General features: G+C 45.4%; 1 protein-coding gene across 1 annotated transcript in view; it reads right to left on the bottom strand.

The window, feature by feature from the left end:
• The window catches only part of brinp1 (bone morphogenetic protein/retinoic acid inducible neural-specific 1), a gene marked incomplete at both ends in the record, with an annotated part of 59,397 nt that extends 49,833 nt beyond the window's left edge, over nt 1-9,564 (bottom strand). The window contains 1 exon segment of the mRNA XM_083669821.1: nt 9,344-9,564. Coding sequence (XP_083525947.1) covers nt 9,344-9,564 — 221 coding nt within the window.
• Nucleotides 9,565-20,000: the final 10,436 nt, after the last annotated feature.

Genomic DNA, 20,000 nt, shown 5'->3' with positions numbered 1-20,000 from the left:
TAATCTAGAGTCTTAAACGGGACATGATGCTGGAATCAGATCTAGGAGAGAGCGACCTGAGTGGGGGGTTTTTCAATCTCATTAAAATGGTGAAGTAAGGACTAACTGCTGACCAACATGCCTGAGAGAGAGGGATAGGTTTGCATGAAAACTAATTTAGGTAAACTCAATATACTGCTTATTAGAGGAGAGAGAAACGATGTCATGTGACGATGAGTCGTATTACATTGAATTCCACAGAAGGCTTTTTACGTGACGTTATTTTAGTCAAGGTGACAGTACTGAGAGTATGTCTCTACCTCTTGGATATTAAGGGTAAAAATGTTGACATCATAGGGGACCTTTTCTCTTCTCTTTTTGACTACAGAACATAGAACATGACAGTTTTCACATATGTAGACACTGGTATGGTTCTGGAAATAATAAATTTGAGGTGGTATATAATATGGTATACGAATGGCTCACATTCATTTTGACTGATGAAACAATAATCTTCAGATTTAGCTGTGTGCTGATCCACAAGAACAATGCATTCAAAAAGCGATTCTGCAACAACAACAAAAAAACATGACATTATGAAGGTCAAGTGAAGCATGCAGTAAAATGAAGCTAATGTTTTCGCCAGCTGCTCCAGATGCTGCGTGTTGCAGGCCATGCATCTGCTGCTGGTCTCAATACACCATGTAATAACTCCCTCTGATGCCCTACATCCAAGAGGAATACCAGGTCCACATCAAATCCACAATGCCATATACCACAGAACATAATAGGAGGAAAACTGGGACTCTATGAAATGAGTGGTATGTATGTTATGTACAAGCAAACAGAACAAATATTATTATTATCTATGATACTTTTGGTTCTGGTTTCCAATAACTAATCTATGAAACACATTTGAAGACTGTGGTATTCAAAAGTACTTTCTTGTCACATACTCTGCGAGCAGAGCAGCGAGATGCTTGGTCCACACAGGGCCTCAACAGTGTTATACACATACAATAAACATCCTAAATGTTCAAATACACCTTACCTAAATACAAGATATACATACAATACATGGTGAGTATTTTAAATATGTTGCAGTATCTAGGGTGTGACATCTGGGTATCTGTGGTGAATCTGTGGTGCAGTTTTTACTGTACATTATGTGCCCATCTCTGATTGTGACCCTCCCAGGGGTGATAGTGATGTCATCGGTGAGTCTCGAGGGACCGCTGTAGCCAGGCAGCATGGTCCCATGCAGTGAATTAGTCAGTACTTAAACCTGACACTTCATCCTGCTAAGCCTCTCCCTCTAATTAGGGCCTCTCTCCGTCAGTAATTAACTAATCCCACGACGGGGGCTGATTATCGGAAGGTTGGAGAGGGGATGTGACAGAAACTCCCTCCCCAGATCAGCGTTGTTGATTCCCAAACTTACAGCTGAGCCTCTCTCCTTTCCCCCTCTTTTCCTCAACTTCCCTCCTCCTCTGCTCCCTCCTCCTCTGCTCCCTCCTCCTCTGCCCCCTCCTCCTCTGCCCCTCCTCCTCTGCTCCCTCCTCCTCTGCCCCTCCTCCTCTGCTCCCTCCTCCTCTGCCCCCTCCTCCTCTGCTCCCTCCTCCTCTGCTCCCTCCTCCTCTGCTCCCTCCTCCTCTGCCCCTCCTCTCTCTAAGCCTCCTTATAATTTCTCATCCTCTCCTCTCCCCCAGCATCCCCTCCCCTCCTCTCCCCCAGCCTCCCCTCCTTTCCTTATCCGGAGCCTACCCCTTCTCTCCCCAAGGCTCCCTCTCCCCTCCCCTCCTCTCCTCTCCCCAGCATCCCCTCCTCTCCTCTCCTCTCCCCCACCCCCCGCCCTCCTCTCCCCCAGCCTCCCCTCCTTTCCTTATCCGGAGCCTACCCCTTCTCTCCCCAAGGCTCCCTCTCCCCTCCTCTCCTCTCCCCAGCATCCCCTCCTCTCCTCTCCCCCACCCCCCACCCTCCTCTCCCCCAGCCCATGATTATAATTGGGGGTGCTGTTCGATAGAGATGTTGTTGTTTTGGTTTTGATGCGGTGCAATAAAACTGCTCACAAACATAGTGTGGATCATGCAGTAGACGGAACAGTTAAACTATGCTCTCTGGTGGTGTAAATCACTGGTGTCATGGATATAAAATTGCCATGGAAGCTAAGTGACCACAGATGGGAGCTGGGTATAATGATTTCCTGTGTGTGCTGCTCAGATGGCGTTGTGTCGTAAGGGAGCTGCTGATTATTTTTCACCTTGACTCTGACCTCAGTGTCAGCCTGCCTGTCTACCCTGTCCCACCCTATACCTTCTCTCTCTGACGCCGGATCTACCAACCTCTCTCTCTCTCTTTCGCTTTCTTTTTCTCTCTCTCTCTCACACACAGACACACACACACACACACACGCACACACACACACAGTAACACACACACACACACACCATTTTGCCCTCTAATGCCTTCTCTCTCTCCCTCTCTCACTGTCTCCCTGCTCCTGCTCTCTCATGCACTCTCTCTTTTCCACTCTCCCCTCATCTCCTCCCTCTCTCTCTCTCTGCAGTGTGGACTGTGGCTGCCCCCCCTGAATTAAACATTCCCCTCACCTCTCAGCAAATCTGCCGACTGCATCTAAATGATCCACCCCTTTGCTCTTTCTAATTACTGATGGATCATCCAAACTCATTCAATTGGGCCTCGTCAGTCTGGGACAAAAAAATAAAAACCCAGTCTTGTCGAAAACAAAGGACCCTGCTACAACACCCTCAGGCCAGACAGACGGTTCACGATGAACGTACGAAGGAGTTCAGTCATCTTCAGTGGGTGCTCTTCCTTTTGTCCTCCTGATCAGATCAATAGCCAGACTTTGTTACTGAGGGGTTAACAGCATATTGCATCACCGCGGCACACAATGGTGTATACTTCACACATGAAAGGCAGACGTAAAGCATCAAAGAGAGGGACTGATTGGAGGGAGGGAGGATAGAGGGATGGACTGATTGAAGGGAGGGAGGATAGAGGGAGGCCCTAGTAAAGGAGAGTAACAGAAGACCAAAAGGTGAATGAAGGAGTGAGTAAAGAGGGAGGGCGATATCGGTTTGATGAGCGGTGTAAAGAGGAGGTTCACCAGGACAGACTGTTTGATGAGCGGTGTAAAGAGGAGGTTCACCAGGACAGACTGTTTGATGAGCGGTGTGAAGAGGAGGTTCACCAGGACAGACTGTTTGATGAGCGGTGTAAAGAGGAGGTTCACCAGGACAGACTGTTTGATGAGCGGTGTGAAGAGGAGGTTCACCAGGACAGACTGTTTGATGAGCGGTGTAAAGAGGAGGTTCACCAGGACAGACTGTTTGATGAGCGGTGTAAAGAGGAGGTTCACCAGGACAGACTGTTTGCACATGGGAATGGGCTGTAGGAGAAGATCAAACGCTAGAAGTAATAAGGCTGATCAGGTGATCTCCTGTGAACTGATTAGAAGACCATCTAATTAAGGCTGACGAGGAAATGTTCAATTATAGGGACGCATAATCTCCATGCATTAGACAAATCAGGTCTTAATTGGCTTGCAAATGAACGAGGATGTCTTGTCTCTCATCAAAACCTGCCCACAAGATGTTAGCTACGTGCTAAAAGCTATGTGCTTGTGATGTGCTGGGGGTTAGCTTGAGAAGAGTGGTAGCTAACCTACCCTTTTACATTTACATTTACGGCATTTAGCAGACGCCTTTATCCAGGGGCTATTGGCAGTCACAATGCTCGAAGAAGGTAAAATTACTTCTTTTTTTTCTTTTTTTTAACAGGAGAGAAACTTGTACAGGGGGGTAGTGGGGATGAAGAGGTCTTTAGGAGGGACCGTTAAGATGTAGCCTAAAGAGATGGTCTTCAATCTACGGCGGAAGATTGGTAGTGACTCTGCAGTCATGACAGCAGTGGAACCCTCTGATTTCTACCTCCACCAGCCTCCCCTGGCTGACACAAAGAAAACAAAGAAGGGCTGGAGAGATTAAAATACAGACCTTTGCTTTATAAAAGGGTGAAGAGCAGCTGAACCAATATTGCCAATTGGCTTCGGATGTATTTGTCCAAACATGCAACCAGACCCAACCATAACATGCTTTCATCAAAAGAGTAGGACACATACTAATGCTGGTGGATATACTCAAATCTGGATATCCAGCAAAAAAAGATGGAGTACATGGAGTTGTACTCCATCTGGAGCGAAATGAAGGGCAAACCATGTGTGTGTATGTGTGTGTGTGTGTGTGTGTGTGTGTGTGTGTGTGTGCGTGTGTGCGTGTGTGTGTGTGTGTGGGTGTGGGTGTGTGTGAGTGAGTGAGTGTGTGTGTGTGTGTGTGTGTGTGTCTATGTCAGTACAGTGAGATTGAGGATCTCTAGCTTTCCCACTCCAGATGAAATATGGCTCCACAGATGAAGCTTGTGTTATAAAGTGCTGAGCACCAAGTGCCAAAGTTGTTGAGTTAGGGGCTCCGAGGCCTTCTGAGAAAATGGCATTTGTTGAAAAATCGGTTCCATGCCTGTCATCTTTAATAAACAGCCTCACATCTCTTGACCTTGACAGCAGTTTCGATGACGGCGTCGCTGCCGTACAAGCAAAGAATCAATCTGCGCAGGCAAACAAACTATTTACGCCAGGCGGTGTTTTTTTCCCCCTCATAATCGTGTTGATGACGATCACAAATCAAACGTTTGCAAAAAATGGCGAAACAAAACTGAACAAAAAAACAGGAGTGGTTCTGACACAGCCATTACTGTGGACATCAGAGTGATGCCTTGCCGGAATGTTTGCTCTGTAGATCGTTGTAAGGCCTAATCGATTCCAACCCTGGATAGATTTTCACTTGGTGATGCATCAGGGTACAAGGACAGCGTGTGGTAAGCCTCTCCCTCACCCCTCTCATTCACCGCACCGCAATCTCCCATCCCAACCCGAGGCACGATCAATGAGAGCCATGCCATTTTCATAAACATTTTCATTTTAAATAACAACCTCTGTCTCACTGCTTTGATTACTGTACAAGGCTGATCTGAAGCCTTTAAAATGCATTAATGGCAAACGCAGATTTGCATTTATATTGGATTTCTACGCCACACGAGGACTTGAGCTAGAGGCCCGCCAACAATGACCACACACAGAAGCAGCGCATCGTCAACTGAGACAAGGGCGACCTCATAATAGACTACACCACCACAGAGACAGAGAGGGGGGAGAGAGAGAGAGACAGAGAGAGAGAGAGAGTTAGAGAGAGGAGGGAGAGAGAGAGAGAGAGAGTTAGAGAGAGGAGGAGGGAGAGAGAGAGAGAGACAGAGAAAGAGGAGGAGAGAGCGAGAGAGAGAAGGTGGGGGGGGAGAGGAGAGCGAGAGATGGGGGGGGCAGGGCTGTTCAGGTCTACCACTCACTCCAGCATGGATTGATACCCCTAGTCAATAGCGATTCAATCTCAGAAGAAAACTGTGACACGCCGTTATGCCTGAAAGTGGCTGTCTGGCGCATGATGAATACTGTACAAGACACACACTCATGCATATTATATGCATAAAGGAGGGATGGAGTGAGAGAAAACGAGCACTCCGGTCGGAGATTACAATCGACAGCGCCACGTGGCAGCCGCAGATTATTTAACCAAAGCATTCCAATTATTCCTGGGGAACGTAGGCCTGTACCTCTGGAGGTGGTGAGGGGGAGGGGGGAGGGGGGAGGAGGAGGATGGGTTATCGTAGCCCCGCCGTGAGTGTGTGTGTCTTTCCCTCCAAGTGACGGTGACCTTTGCGGCGCGTCCTCCTAAATCGTATTGTTTGGCTTCCAGATGGAGGCACACTGCCCAGGTTATTGAAGATAGGAGGGGAGATTTGTTTGTTGCAGATCTGGTTGGCATTGTCCAAAAGCAGCACACAGCCTTTAGGGGGTAATCTCTCTTCATAAGGGAGGCTGGGAGGAATGGAATGGATGCTTTGTCTCCCTGCGAATCTGATTCAACCACTTTTCAACCACTAAATCGCAAAGACAGAGGCAGCTCCATGGGGAAATTTACAAACCGATTCACTCCTCATTGCCAGTTAGCGTTGAGGGTTTATTTATTTCTTTATTTTCTGGACTTGCTTACTTCTTTCTGAGCCAAAAAGAGGTGGAAAGGAGAACGGGTTTGGGAGATTGCAACCAGCTATCACCGTAAGGTGTTGGGGAACCTTGGATGGGAGAGTAGGCGAGACACTCTGAGACAGCTTTTGGTATTTAATCACAAATTATTCCATTTCTGTGTTGTAATAATCCATGTTCTTGGAGCATTTATGCCAATTTCACAGTTGGATACTTGTCATCGATAATTGGATAGTTTTCATGACACGCCATTCATTTTTGCAAAAGCTTATTTCATATTTGCCCAACACCACTGGTGTTTGATGTGCAAACACTGAAAATGTGACAGTAGCGTTTGGTTGTTTAACAGGTTCTGTTGGCTCTATACAGAAAGCATACTACTTTAATCAGTGAGTGTAAATAAAAGCCTTGGCAAAGTTATTACAAGGCCAACAGTAATTCATAGTGAATGTATTCACCGCACTGAAGTCTTCTAAATGTCGTATTATCTGCATTTGCACATGTTGTACCGAGACACACTGAATATAGACCCATGATGGCAGGTCCAGGGAGCATTGCAGCTTTTCATCAATCAGAAAGACATTATGTACATCAGATCATATCAGACCCCTGTAGAAACCTAAGACTGTGGAGCGAAGTTACGTTTTCAACCACGTCCTTGCATCCACTTGACGGATGAGCCGTGCATCCACTTGACGGATGAGTCCTCCCGTCTCACCTGACAGTCGTGCAGATGTCTGACAGATGTGCTTGCAGATTTTCTGATTTAATTTTTAATGAGAAGTGCACTGTATTCCGCTCAGTATTGATACAAGATTTAATTGTCTTGTCACAAGCAAGGCGATACCTTGCATTGACAGCTGAATTCAATGCCTCCTACTGTTTGATAAGGAACAGAGATGAGAGGAGAGGAAACCGCCTGCCTGCCTCGCAACCTTGTGTGTTGCCTTGCCAAAGACGCACTTCCCTGCCAAAATGCATAACGTTCTTCCTCCTCCCTTGACTCTTCTTCTCTTTTATGAATCGAACCGTCATCACCGGCGGCCCACACATGACTGCAGCACGGGGCCCCTAAGAGGAGTGTGGGATGTGGGAATCATTTACCTTTGTTATACGTCTGAGATTTCTCTCCTCTACGTGCCATCCCAGTCTGTCAGACTCCACATTATGCAAATGCAGTGTTTACATGTGACAATATAAAGACAGGGAAGCGGGTAGGGGGTAGAGACCGCAGGCTGCTAGGGGCTACCAAGAGAAGGAGACTGAGAAAGAAAGAGAGAGAGAGAGAGAGAGAGAGAGAGAGAGAGAGAGAGAGAGAGAGAGAGACGCTTGATAATCTGTTGATGATGAGTCTCTCTCTCTCTCTCTCTCTCTCTCTCTCTCTCTCTGTCTCTCTCTCTCTCTCCCTCTCTCTCTCTCTCTCTCTGTCTCTCTCTCTCTCTCTCTCTCTCTCTCTCTCTCTCTCTCTCTCTCTCTCTCTGTCTCTCTCTCTCTCTCTCTCTCTCTCTCTCTCTCTCTCTCTCTCTCTCTTGGATTCAGGACTACAGACATTTGTAGACGTAAATCAAAGCACTTCCCTCTGAAAGGGAAGAGAAGCTCCTAGTTCTCTGTTTGCCGTACCTTGTCAGTCAATTCTAAGGAGATTTGCAATGCAAAGAGAGAGGGAATCAAAGGAATGATATTCCGAGTCCGACAACGACTGTTCATGCATCTGAAAACACACCGTGTGGCGCTTAGGAGAGCATAATACGTGAAAGTTGATGCTTGTCAGGGGAGTGTCAATGGTCTCCCAACTGCAACACGACAACATTTTTGACAATTATGCCAGGTTTCTAGGATGCTAGCCAGTTTGAGCGAGGAATACTGTAGTTGTTTGTATGTGTATACAGTGTGTGTGTGTGTGTGTGTGTGTCTGTGTGTGTCTGTGTGATTGTGTATGTGTGTGTGTGTCTGTGTGTGCGTGCAGCCGTGTGTAAGTGTGTGTGTATTTGTGTTTGCCTGCTTGAGTGTGTGTTATACTGTACTTGTCAATGTTGATCAATGTCATATCCTGTCCCTCAAGGCAAACCCACACACAACCAGGCATGACAAACACAGTGGTATTAAAAAATACAATGATTGCATCCTACACTGACTGTCCTGCCTGAAGCTGCACTTAACATTTAACTGTTGGGTCTTCACTTACCGATAAACTCAGCAGCCCTAAAGAGTTTCTCCATCACACTACGACCATGCATTAGCAAACAATAATGGACAAACAAGTCCACTAAAACATACAGCAACAGAATCAACACTGTTAGGTAGCACTTTATGTTTGGTCACTCCTATGCCTGTGTAGTTACACTGTAATTACACGAGTAATAACATTGTATTAACAGGTCCTTATTGCACTTGTGAAATAACATGAACCATTTAACTGTACTGTCTCAGCAATTACAGAGTTACTACACAGAAATAGGACAAACTTAATGTAAAGTGTGTAAATACAGTAAGATGCTTTATTTCATCCAGACAGCCAATCCATGGCTTCTGTCTATTGTTTGTCATAACACAGATATAAACCCAGAGGCATTCAATAGTGTCTGAAGGGCCAATCAGCTGGAGGATTCTTCTGATTCCATCACTCTGCAGCTGTCTATCCCTCTATCCCTTTAGCCGCAATGTGCTAGGCTAATAACCGCAATAGTTGGAATTGCATAAACAATGCCTATTTATAACGCAATTAAGCTTCTTCCTCTAATGCAATGCAGGCATACAAAGTTAGCCTGCAATGCTATGCTATTGTGGCAACAATAGAGACCAAAGCCAACCAGTGAGCTATGGATTATTGGAGCATTGTTTTGGGATGGGAAGCAAATAGGATAAGATATTATTATAGGCTATTTATGAGAGGTGATTATTTGCCGATCAATGTGTGAATATTAAAAACATTGAGGGAATAATATTATTTAGTATTTAAGCTCCAGAGTCTTAGGAAAGGAAAGGAAAACTAACTAACTAACAGCTATCTCAGGGCAGTGTTTTTCTCATTAAATGAGAAAGCTTTCCAACATTCTGGAGAGTGGGAGTAAGTGACGGTGTAAAAAGGAGCTCTACTTTTACACAAAACTTTTACACAGAACACCTTCCTTTGTATAGTCATTCCCAAACAGAGTCCTTAAAATAGAAAAACCATTTAGGTAGAAAGTGTCTTAAAAAACCCCTCGGCATCAGAGCCAGAACGCAACGGGTAGAAAGTGAACTCACCTATAAATTTTATATCGGGTTGTAAATCCTTGGCGGAATCTTTCCACGAAGGAGAGGTAGCTCCGAGAGTGGTGGAAAGGTCCGCGGTCGGAGATGAGCCAATCAAACTGCTTGGTGACATGTTGGTCGGCGGCGGCGGACTGGTCGTGGCGGGAAGACTGAACTGTTATATGGTCCCATATAAACAGGAAGCAGATGACCTCAATAAACCTCCAGTTCATGCTTTTCTTTCAGCCGCTCTCTGCTCATTCTCGCTCCATTCTGTGGAGACCTAAGAGAGATGGACAGACAGACAGAGAGAGAGAGAGAGAGGGGAGTAGGGAGGAGAGAAGGAGGGGGGGGGGTGAGAGAGATATATAGAGAAAAGAAAATATTAGACACATGATAAGTCGAAAAAAAAGATGATGCGTTAGGAGCGAGAAATGGGCCAGTCGACAAATCCGAACAGAATTAGCCTAATCGCGTTGACAAAAACTGAACAAGACAGTGTCACCGGAAGGCTGTTTGTTAATGCAATATGATTTGTGTATTCATTTCTTTGTTGTTGTTGTCGTCGTTGCTTTTTTTTTCCTCCTGAAACTTCACCCCTCGTCTCCTACTTCTGAGTTCACAGACCCAGATTGCAGCTCTCCATGCTAACGAGGAACGCTGCCCTTTTGCAGATAAGAAAGAATTACATCCCTGGATGTGTGGCCTTCTCTCTCGGCAGACTAATTGGTGCCATGATAAGTTCAGACAAGGTTAAGAGGCTGCTTCATGATATGTTATGACATCAGATGGTAACGTTTGGAGAAGAATGCTGTCTCCCCTGTTCCCTCGGGTATAAATTAAAAGCAAACCTTTGTCTATCGGCATGAAATTTCATGGATCGTTAGAACGTCCCCTCTCTATGCAGTCGTGGTTTCCGTAACATTAAATGATCATTCACTTAAGAAACATTGATTATCTCTCTGAGATGCATTGGGAAGGTTAAGACTGGGAATTATTAGCACAAGTATTTCAGAATTTGCTCTTTTTAGTGATTCGAGTGAGTAGTTTTATTTTTATTCCAAAATAATGATTAATGCGGGATATGTGTGCGCTCCTGAGACCATAGACAATTAGAGATTGCACGCAGGGTCCCGTTTCCGACTAACGGTGAATGAGAAAGTTGTGGTACATTCACTTAGTTTGAAAGAGGGCTTTTAGCGTTACTGAATCAAAATGAATCGGAAATCTCATTCTTTTAACTAAACCAGTATGAAAGAACTGATTTAGTAAAAAGAGCCGAACTTCTCATCACTGCTAAATATATACCAATCCTTATGATATACAGACACTGTAGCATAACGCATGTGTGCTTCCCTCTTTCCTGGATCAGATTTCATGACACTATTACATTGCATGAATCCAAAGATATGACCCCCATCAATTACCAAATAATAACCATAGCCAGGATAATTTGTGATAGAATTTAAACCATTTCTGACAAGAATTTAAATCACACATTTACTCATTGTAGGATGTCAGCGAAACATCATTATCTATTTGCCAGGCAGTGTGTGGAGTCATGTCTTTACTTACTGATAAGGAAGCCATTTTCATCTGTAATTGCGTTTCAGAACTTTGGCCCCTGGCTGTGGGACAGTAACAGAGGGCTATGCTAAGCTATCAAATTAGTGCTACTGTGTGCAGAAATTCTCCACTCTTTCATGCTTTATTAGGCAATAAGTCCTAAAAAAGGAGGGAAAATGTAATTGGTCTAATCTGTTCGTGTAAAGAGGGGTGGTGTGTGTGTGTGTGTGTGTCTGTGGGAGGGGGGTGAGGGGTTATGAAAGCTAGTGATAGCGATAGTGTTCTGGCACAGGCGTTGGGCTTTTTCCTTTTTATGGTAAATCATTATATGAATCAATATCAGCCATCAGATTGATTGATCTGTCATATTTCAATAGCATGTGTGGTTAGGGCAGCCTCAAGCACATCCAAAGCTCAGTCTCGCCCATCTAGACCAATATTCACCTGGAACTAATACAACCTGTGACTGTGTGTCTATTGAATGTAATGTTACCCTGTGGGATTATGCCTAATATAGCATGCAGCTCATGGAAAAAAATAGATACATCAATAACAACACCTAGTGTAGCTACTACAGCAAAGTTATTGCAGGGTTTTCTGCTATGGTTGCAGAATGGAGACTGGGACGAACAAAGGGTGACTTAGGTTGCTTTTCTGCTAATCTAGACTGCTGTAGCAATAACAAATACTCTGCAGGGTAATTTAATGGGGCCTGCTTTAGTCTAATTAGTTTAGACTCATTTGATATTGGCTGTCAGAACATAACAATGCATCATCTAATTGAGAGTCGAGATGGGGGGGGGGGGGGGGGGCAGGATTAAAAATACAATACTATTACGTGTGTGGAGAAGTAGAAACAAAACATATTGCCCACCTTTTGTGTGCACGTCTGCAGTGTGTGTGGGTGTGTGTGCGTGTGTGTGTGTGTATGTGTGTGTGTTTGTGTACACGTCTGCAGTGTGTGTGTGGGTGGGTGTGTTTGTGCTCCTGCACGTGACCTGCATCCATGCATCCATGCATATGTGTCTCCATAATACTAACAAATGGCCACTTACCAAATTAACGTTGTATTGAAAATGTATTATTGAAAATGTTAATGGGAAAATAAACCAAAGGCCATTCTACAGTGCTCCCTTTAATATAAATGAGAATATGTGGATGGTAAACTAGGCCACATGGCTCAATCTGATATTGGGTTGTGGTTTATGCTGCTTTCATTGTTATCTTTCTACTCACAGTTTGGAAAACATACATATTATGATGTTGTGTTTGTGAGTTAGCAATGAAAATAGCAAAACAACAAAACAACAACATATTTTAGGCTGGCAGATAACACGTGATAACATGTGACATTGTATAGGACTTCAGAGAAGAAGAAAAAAAAAAGTCTTTCAGAGAACAGTGTGTCCCACCAGGCTGGGTCAGCTGTATACATCGCCCACTCCAACAGAGAAGAGACTGCAGGGCAACTGAAGTGACAGGATTTGAACACGCTTCATATCTGTCATCCAGATCACCTCTGTTTGTCTCTGCCCACTGAGATCAAAGCCTGCACAGACGCCCTGGCACACCACACACACACACACACACACACACACACACACACACACACACACACCCTGGCACTGCCATCTTGCCACCAGCTACCAGCCGCTCAGCCCCCCTGCAGTTATACCAGACTGGTCTCCTACTTAAATCATGTTAGTGCAATAGTGCGAATTCCCAATTGTGTTTCCTGGTTGATGCATATAGCTATACTGGCAGGTGAAGACAGAAAGCTGAACACTGTATAAGGAGGCTGGTGAGGTGTGGGAGGCAGTAAAAACCATGCATTGCAACCCGCAGATCGCTGGTTCAAATAGCGCAACAATATTTGCAAATCATTGTTGCTAATGGTTGGTAATGCCTTGTATTAAGTTGACGTATCCTCTAAAAATCTCTGATATGTGTCAACCAGGACATGCAATTGGGAATACGTACTATTGTGTACAGGCACACAATTTAATTAGGGTGACACACACTCACTCACACACACACACACACACACGCACAGACAACAACACGGACACACCCCAACTATTATTATATTAATACAGTATATTCACTCATTATCTATCTCTATCTCTATCTCTGTCTCTCTCGTTCTCTCTCTTTCTCTTGCTCTCTCTCTCTTTCTCTTTCGCTTGCTCTCTCTAGTTCTCGCTCTCGCTCTCTCACCCACACACATTGGCTGAGACACAATCACACACACAGTGTTGACAGGATGACTCACTGAATATGCTGACCTTAGCTATCACACACACACAAACACACACACACACACACACACACACTCCTCTACCTCCTCCACAGATAACAGGATTCATCCTCCAAACTGATGTCCTTATTCACACAGACAAGTATGCTCTAGCTTTGTTCCATCTCTGCATTGATGCAGGTGTGTGTGTGTGTGTGTGTGTGTGTGTGCGTGCGTGTGAGTGTGCTTGTGTGTGTGCACGTCTGATGGCTGGCCCAGGGATATTGAGACAGTGTTCAGACCAGCAGCACTCTCCCACTCTCCCTCTCTGCACTCCACTACTAACTGCTCCAAATGTACGCCTTGTGAAAGGGCTCAGAGCAGGGTCTTGTCTGACAGGCCAGGGCTATTCTGTGTTTCTGCTCTGTTGTACGCGGGCCCCATAGCTCACTCATCCCGGCAGAGGAAGCTATCAGCACTGTCTTTATCGTTGTACCCCCTGCGGAGTCTGTGTCTACAGTATCTTCAGATATTCATATTCAGAGCTGACAGAAAACCACACCAGACATACACTGTAAAAAAATGGTTCTAAATGTGAAATAGCATTGAAAGTTGAGGATTCCTACTATAATAATCAATCTTTAAAGACCATACTATGTGTGATTGGAGTATAAAGAGGGCTGCGGTGCAGTTGTGTGATTTGAGGACACAGGCGGGCCAGTTTTTGCTCTCAGACATCCTGGTGGACTCATCCCAGAGGCGTTGGGAAACATCAGACGCCCCCTCCCTCCTCTCTCTCTCCCCCTCTCTTTCCCTCTCTCCATGCTTGGTTTGTGTTTTCTCCTGCTGTGTAAGAGCCAGTACCCTGTTTCGTCTGGGAATATGAGAAGGAGAAAGAGAGAGAGAGAGAGCAACAGAGAGAGATAGAAAGAAAGAGAGAGCTCACATGTGTCCCTGAATAACCATGGTAAAAAGGAAGAGAGGAAGTCTGCCTCAGCAAATAAAACGAAAACAACAAGGAAGGTTTGTTTCCACGAGCCCTCATTTAAACGGCCTTATTCACAATCCAACTGGCCTACCATTCTGGCTCATTCAGGCAGCTCATTCTCCATGCGGGCCTCGTAGACTGCTGGTCGATCGATGGCTCTGTCCCCTGTGTTGAGGCCTCAGCTCACCTCTTTTGTTCCACAAAGTTCACAGGAACAGGGAGGCTTGTCCCTTTTGTTTGTCTTCCCTGGTCCCTTGGAGGGTTGGAGAACAGGGGAGAATGAAGCCTTCAGCTTTGTAGACACTTATCTCACCCACATGAAGGAAGGAAGGAAGGAAGGAAGGAAGGACAGTCTCTAAGGAGCAGAGGTTGCATCTCCATGTGGAGCTGGCAGAGTGTGTGAGGGTTTCATTCAGACAATTCAGTACTAGGAGACAGTAGGTCATGGATACAGCCTCACGTCTTGATGGTGATGTCTATGACTGCCAGTGTAACGCTATGACACATACAGGTTATACCTCCAGGTACACTGTATCTAACAGACATGGAGCAGAAGCAGTCTCTAGGGGACAGAGGATGTAGTGTATATCCATCTAGTGCTAGGCTACTCTATGACTGTTTGGTGCATACTGTAGGACATAGATTCAGTTCCAGTCTGCTTTTAATCTATGCATCCAGAGCTTCACTCCCCTCCAAAAGAGTTCTTCAAAGAGTTCTCCCACAGGGACAGCCGAACCCTTGTCAGAGACATACAGGACGATTTTCAAAGAAACTTAAGCGCTCACATACGTGCACATTGTCCTGATTGTATTGAGAAGCTATGTTCAAGACTTTACAATGCTGCACACAGAGGTGAGCGCATAAATAATTTCACTCATATATTTTTACAATGGACTGTGACTTGGAAGGGGGGAAATCCAGGTCAGAAAAACTTCAACCTCAAATTAAATTATGCATTTGCTAGCCTTAACAGTTGACAAATATTTACTTTAAAGTTGGAAAATGAATGCATCATCAAAAGAGAAGCGCCTTAGTCTGACGATAACTGAAATGCCTTTTTTTTTTTCTCAAGTACGATGGTGCAACTTTTCCAGGGGTGTATGTGCATAAGTCTTTTAGAAAATGGAGGCATAAGGTGTGAATATCGTATTAGCATATGTTGTGAAGCATATGTTGAGGTGTTTGCGGATCATATTGTCACTTTTAATTGGCCAAGAGCGCAAGTCAGGCTCAAACCTAAGATTACGCTTGCCAATCTGCTTGTGTCCATTTGAAAATCACCCTGATAGGTTATAGGCTGCTACTAGGGTAGTATAACTGGTTTATAAACATATATGGTGCAGGTCATGATTCCAGTTTCAGTCAGCTTTGATGTTATCCATCCAATGCTAGACTAGTGAATGGCTGCTTTATACTGACACAGGTTATGCAGTCCCTCCTCTTCCACTCAGCTGTGTGTTTTATGGGCAGGCACTGATATAGCCCTTGCTATACTCTTATCGGGGGTCCTGTTGTTGAATACATTCAGTCCCAGTGGTGTATGGGTAATGTATGCAGTAATGGTAGCAGTGACATAAAGCTGTAGGTGGTTGTCAGTGGAAAGGCTTGACAGCTCTAGTGGATACTTTACCATATGGTATATGTTAATGCACACATGGGACAGTGGGTCAAGTAGAGAGGGATGGTGGAAAGTAATGGAGGGAGGAGAAGGAAAGAAGAGCAAAAGGAGGAGGGAGGGGGGGGTCTAAAATTCACCCTATCCACACGGGAGTACCAGAATTATGAGAATGATTCTAACCCAGCCTGCAGCGATGTCTGGACAGCCGTGGTAATGGCCTGCCACTTGCAATTGCTGGGAAGTAACAGAGGAATGGGGCGGCGGCGCTAACTTCATTTGTACTGGATTCTTCTCTCCTCCCTTGCTCCCTTTCTCTCCCTTTCTCTCCCTTTCTCTCTCTCTCTCTCTCTCTCTCTCTCTCTCTCTCTCTCTCTCTCTCTCTCTCTCTCTCTCTCTCTCTCTCTCTCTCTCTCTCTTCATTTGTTGCTGTATTTAGGAGTGGAGTGGCACTCTGACCTTCAGCAGATGCGGCTCAGCAAGCCTCCCGCTCGATAATTAAATGCCCTGCTAGGCCCGCAACCAATCAGCAGAGGCTGAAGGAATCAATGGCCGATTTTAAAAACAAACTAATTCACTAATGGTCTGAGTTATTGTTCCAATTTACCTGGCCCCTTCCAATCTATTCTTGAAGGTGGAGGATGGAGGTGTGTGTGTGTGTGGGGGGGGGGGGGGGGGGGGGTCAGTGAGAGTCAGGGAGCAGTGGATGAGGGTGGAGTGGAGTGGGGTTGGCTCTCATGCAAGATGACTGCAGCGGTGCTTGGAGGTTGGTCTTAAAAGCCGCCGGCAGAGGACTAGTAACGATGCCTGGGCGTTTTATGCAGTTCTCCTAAAGAGGGACTGGCGGCTCTGTCGTAAAGCCAAGTAATTAACAAGGTTTCTGAGCGGCAGAGGAAGACCAACAGCTTGGCTGGCCAAGGTGTTGCAGTATATGATCCAGATAAATTGGGCGCAGCGGCTACCCTAACAAAGAATTAAATTAAAGAAAAGATAAATTCACTGTTAATCGTTCTCTGTATCTCTATCAAGACTATTTTAGAAAATGAGAAGGTGGATTTTTCACTTTAGTTTTCCCTGGGGAATTTTTCATTAAGCTCCATTACTACAATCAATCTAGCTCAACTCACTGCTTCATTTTCTCCATGCATGGGGGAACAAGGGTTGATTATTCTGCAGCTTAATGAACTGCCACACCTGTATAGGTTTAATTGTTTTTTCTGTGATTGTCTTTCTCTCTCCAATCAAAGTGAACATGTGTCTCTCATACTGAGGTGAAAACAATAGCTGGAAAAGGAGAACAAGATTAAAATAGAAAACAAAGAGTACAAGAATAGGCCTCTCCCAGCCTGACACAGGGATTGTCCTAACCAACAGCTATGAGGTGACTTCCTGTATCCTATATATGTCAGCAAAAACACACAATTGGTTAACATTTCATGTTAAGTTGAACGATACCTGTGTAATTACATGTAAAGTGTTCCCAACTGTAGCAGATCAACTTCTTCTCACAACTTCACCTGTAGCTGTTTTGTCCTTCACTACGCGGAGGAGGTGACTGATTATTGTGAATTAGAATTCTCGTTCTGCGGAGTCCCTGATGAACCGTCACAGAATATTACCCTGGTAGTCCAAGCATAGCAAAACCATTCTGCGTCCTCAGTCTGCGTCAGACTCTTTCACTCTGTCTGAAAAAGCTAGCTAGCACAGAGAGCTCAGGGACTTTGCATCTGTCGCCATACCTAACCAGGTCTGTGTGTGTGTGTGTGTGTGTGTGTGTTTGTTATACAGATGAAGATTAATCATTTGTCACACTGCAAATTGGCTTTCAAATGCTCCCCCTAATTCCTTTGTAGTCTGGCTAATGAGAATCCACTCTCACGGCTTTCTCCCTCCATTCAAAAACCTGGCAGCCATATTTGTTTTGGAATTGCTTTCACTCATCTTCCCTTTAAAAGCAGAGAGCACTGAAACAAAGAGAGGAAACCCCTAATAGGTTTTTCATGCAGCTACCCCCTGACCATAATGCTCCAGTCACAGTGAACTGATGTAAGATGAAAGGGGAAAGCGCTAAGTCCACTTCCCCATTCTGTAGCTGGTCACACTGAGCGTACCCAGAGGAACCCTGACATGAATCAGAGTCAGGGAAGTGGATGAGGGGGGGGCGGGGCTGGCGGGCAGAGAGGATGTAAATGACATTGCTCCCGCTGCAGTTCTCCTGCACTCACACATGTAAATGTCAAGTGATGTTATCCTGACTGTGTTTTCCACCGCCTCGACCCACATGAATGTGAGTGTGTCTGAAGAGTGTGTCTATGTTTCTCGTAAGTGTGGGTGTGTGTGTAAGATGAATGTGTGTCCCTAACTGCAGTGTTAATGTACACATATGCCTGTCTGTGTATATCTGCTTTAGCATGAAACAGCTTTAGCATGTGTATGCATGTGTGTGTGTGCACGTTTGCTTTTATATGTATGTGTTTGTGTGCATATAAACCAGTGCATGTACTGTGACTAGACAGAACAAGGTACCATATAAGCCTCTAATGTATGAACAGCAAATCTCATCTGGGTCGGTGTTGATAATTCCTTGAATTACCTGTGGAATTAAACAGAGAGCCTGCCTCCCCCTCTTTCCCCCACCACCCCCTACTGTGACAGATCCATCGTAATTGCATGTGTCTGTAAAATGTCATTTCAATCTCAGAGCTGGGCTTGGTTGAGCCAGAGGGGGTGATGTAATGTTTTTGTGAGACAGCTGTGCTCCAATCGCAATGCCCCAAATTGAACCACAGGGGCATACTGTATTTGTTATCACATAGAAAACTATGTGTGGAAATCCCCCCCACCCTTATCAGAGGGAAAAGATGGATGACTCGGCTTACTCTATTTCAGTATCTGAGGTACAGAGGTGCATGCTGGGAGAGAAAATAACATTGCACGTGGTTCACACACAAGGTGACGCTCAAAGAGAACCTTTTTTTTTGCTTTTGCTCTCCCGCTTGCTCTCTCTCTCTCTCTCTCTCTCTCTCTCTCTCTCTCTCTCTCTCTCTCTCTCTATCGACCGTCATACCTCAGCAAACTCTAATGGCTCTTTGCCATACATCAACATCTAACCCCCCTAAAATAATAAAGAAAATGTTTGGCTAGCACTTCCTCGTTCACACACTGTTGTCGCTATATACCCTAACCTTTCCACTGAAACTTTTGCTGCTTCTGGCTGCTTCAGGGCAGACGGGCATGTGTTCACAGTCAGTTCTTGTTTTCCCGCCTCTCCTGACAGGAATATAGAACAGCTGCTGTCGTCTCCGTGGGGACCGGACCCCTGGCGCTATGCAGAAGCGATGAGGCTCTGTCCCGCTGCAGTGCGTTATTTTTGTCCCCCCCCCACCCCCACCCTCCCATCCATCCTGTAGCCCCCCAACCCCCGCCGCCCCAGTCCCCGACGCAATGCCTGAATTTACTGACCTAATTTCTCCCCCTGAGTGCAATGTTTATCCCCCATTTCACTTCTTGACACATGCACTGCCTCCCCTGCCTGTTATAGTACAGTGAGACTCTGAGCCGCAGTTCGCTCGTCTCTGGCGAAGGGAAGGGAGGTAGAGGAGGTTCTTTAAAAGGCGACAGTCAACGGTTCCATTGTTCTTAATTCTACGTCCTAAATTTGGGGAATGGAGGAAAAATTTAGGCAGCACGAGAGGAGACGCCGGGTCTCATAAATCAGAGGGGATCTGCTGAGAAGTCGGAGCAGATGGTGGAAAAAAAAGCTGCACGCCGTTCTACTCCTCTCCTCTCTGCTCTTCTCCTCTCTTCTCCATTCCTCTCTGTTCCCATCTCATCTCAATATCTCTCAGATGGAAGTGTTGCAGAGCTAAACAGCTCAGCACTAAGGGCACAGCACCACGCGTCGCACTACCGCGGAGAGACGTGTGAATATCAATATTGCAAACGTTGGTTTGTTCAGTTCTGAAGACTGAGTGAGTCTGTGTTTCTCTCCACTACACAATCAATATTGAGGGAGGTCTAAATCTCAATTCAAACACTTGAATAGGTTGATGCAAGTGACTGTTAGAGGAAGCTGAATGTTGTTGGATATGTCATAGGGAACACGTTTTAATACTATAGACATTTACACACACACACACACACACACAGACACCCCCCCCCCCCACACACACACACACACTCCACTACCACCACCAGCACCACTGCCACCGCCACCACCACCATCACCATCAACACACCATCAGCGTGTTGCTATCAGCTTCAA

The sequence above is a fragment of the Argentina silus genome, assembly GCF_951799395.1.
Source record: "Argentina silus genome assembly, chromosome: 5".
Taxonomy (NCBI): Eukaryota; Metazoa; Chordata; class Actinopteri; order Argentiniformes; family Argentinidae; genus Argentina; species Argentina silus.
The sequence above is the reverse complement of the archived record's forward strand: the minus strand, read 5'-3'. Positions and strand labels throughout refer to the sequence as shown.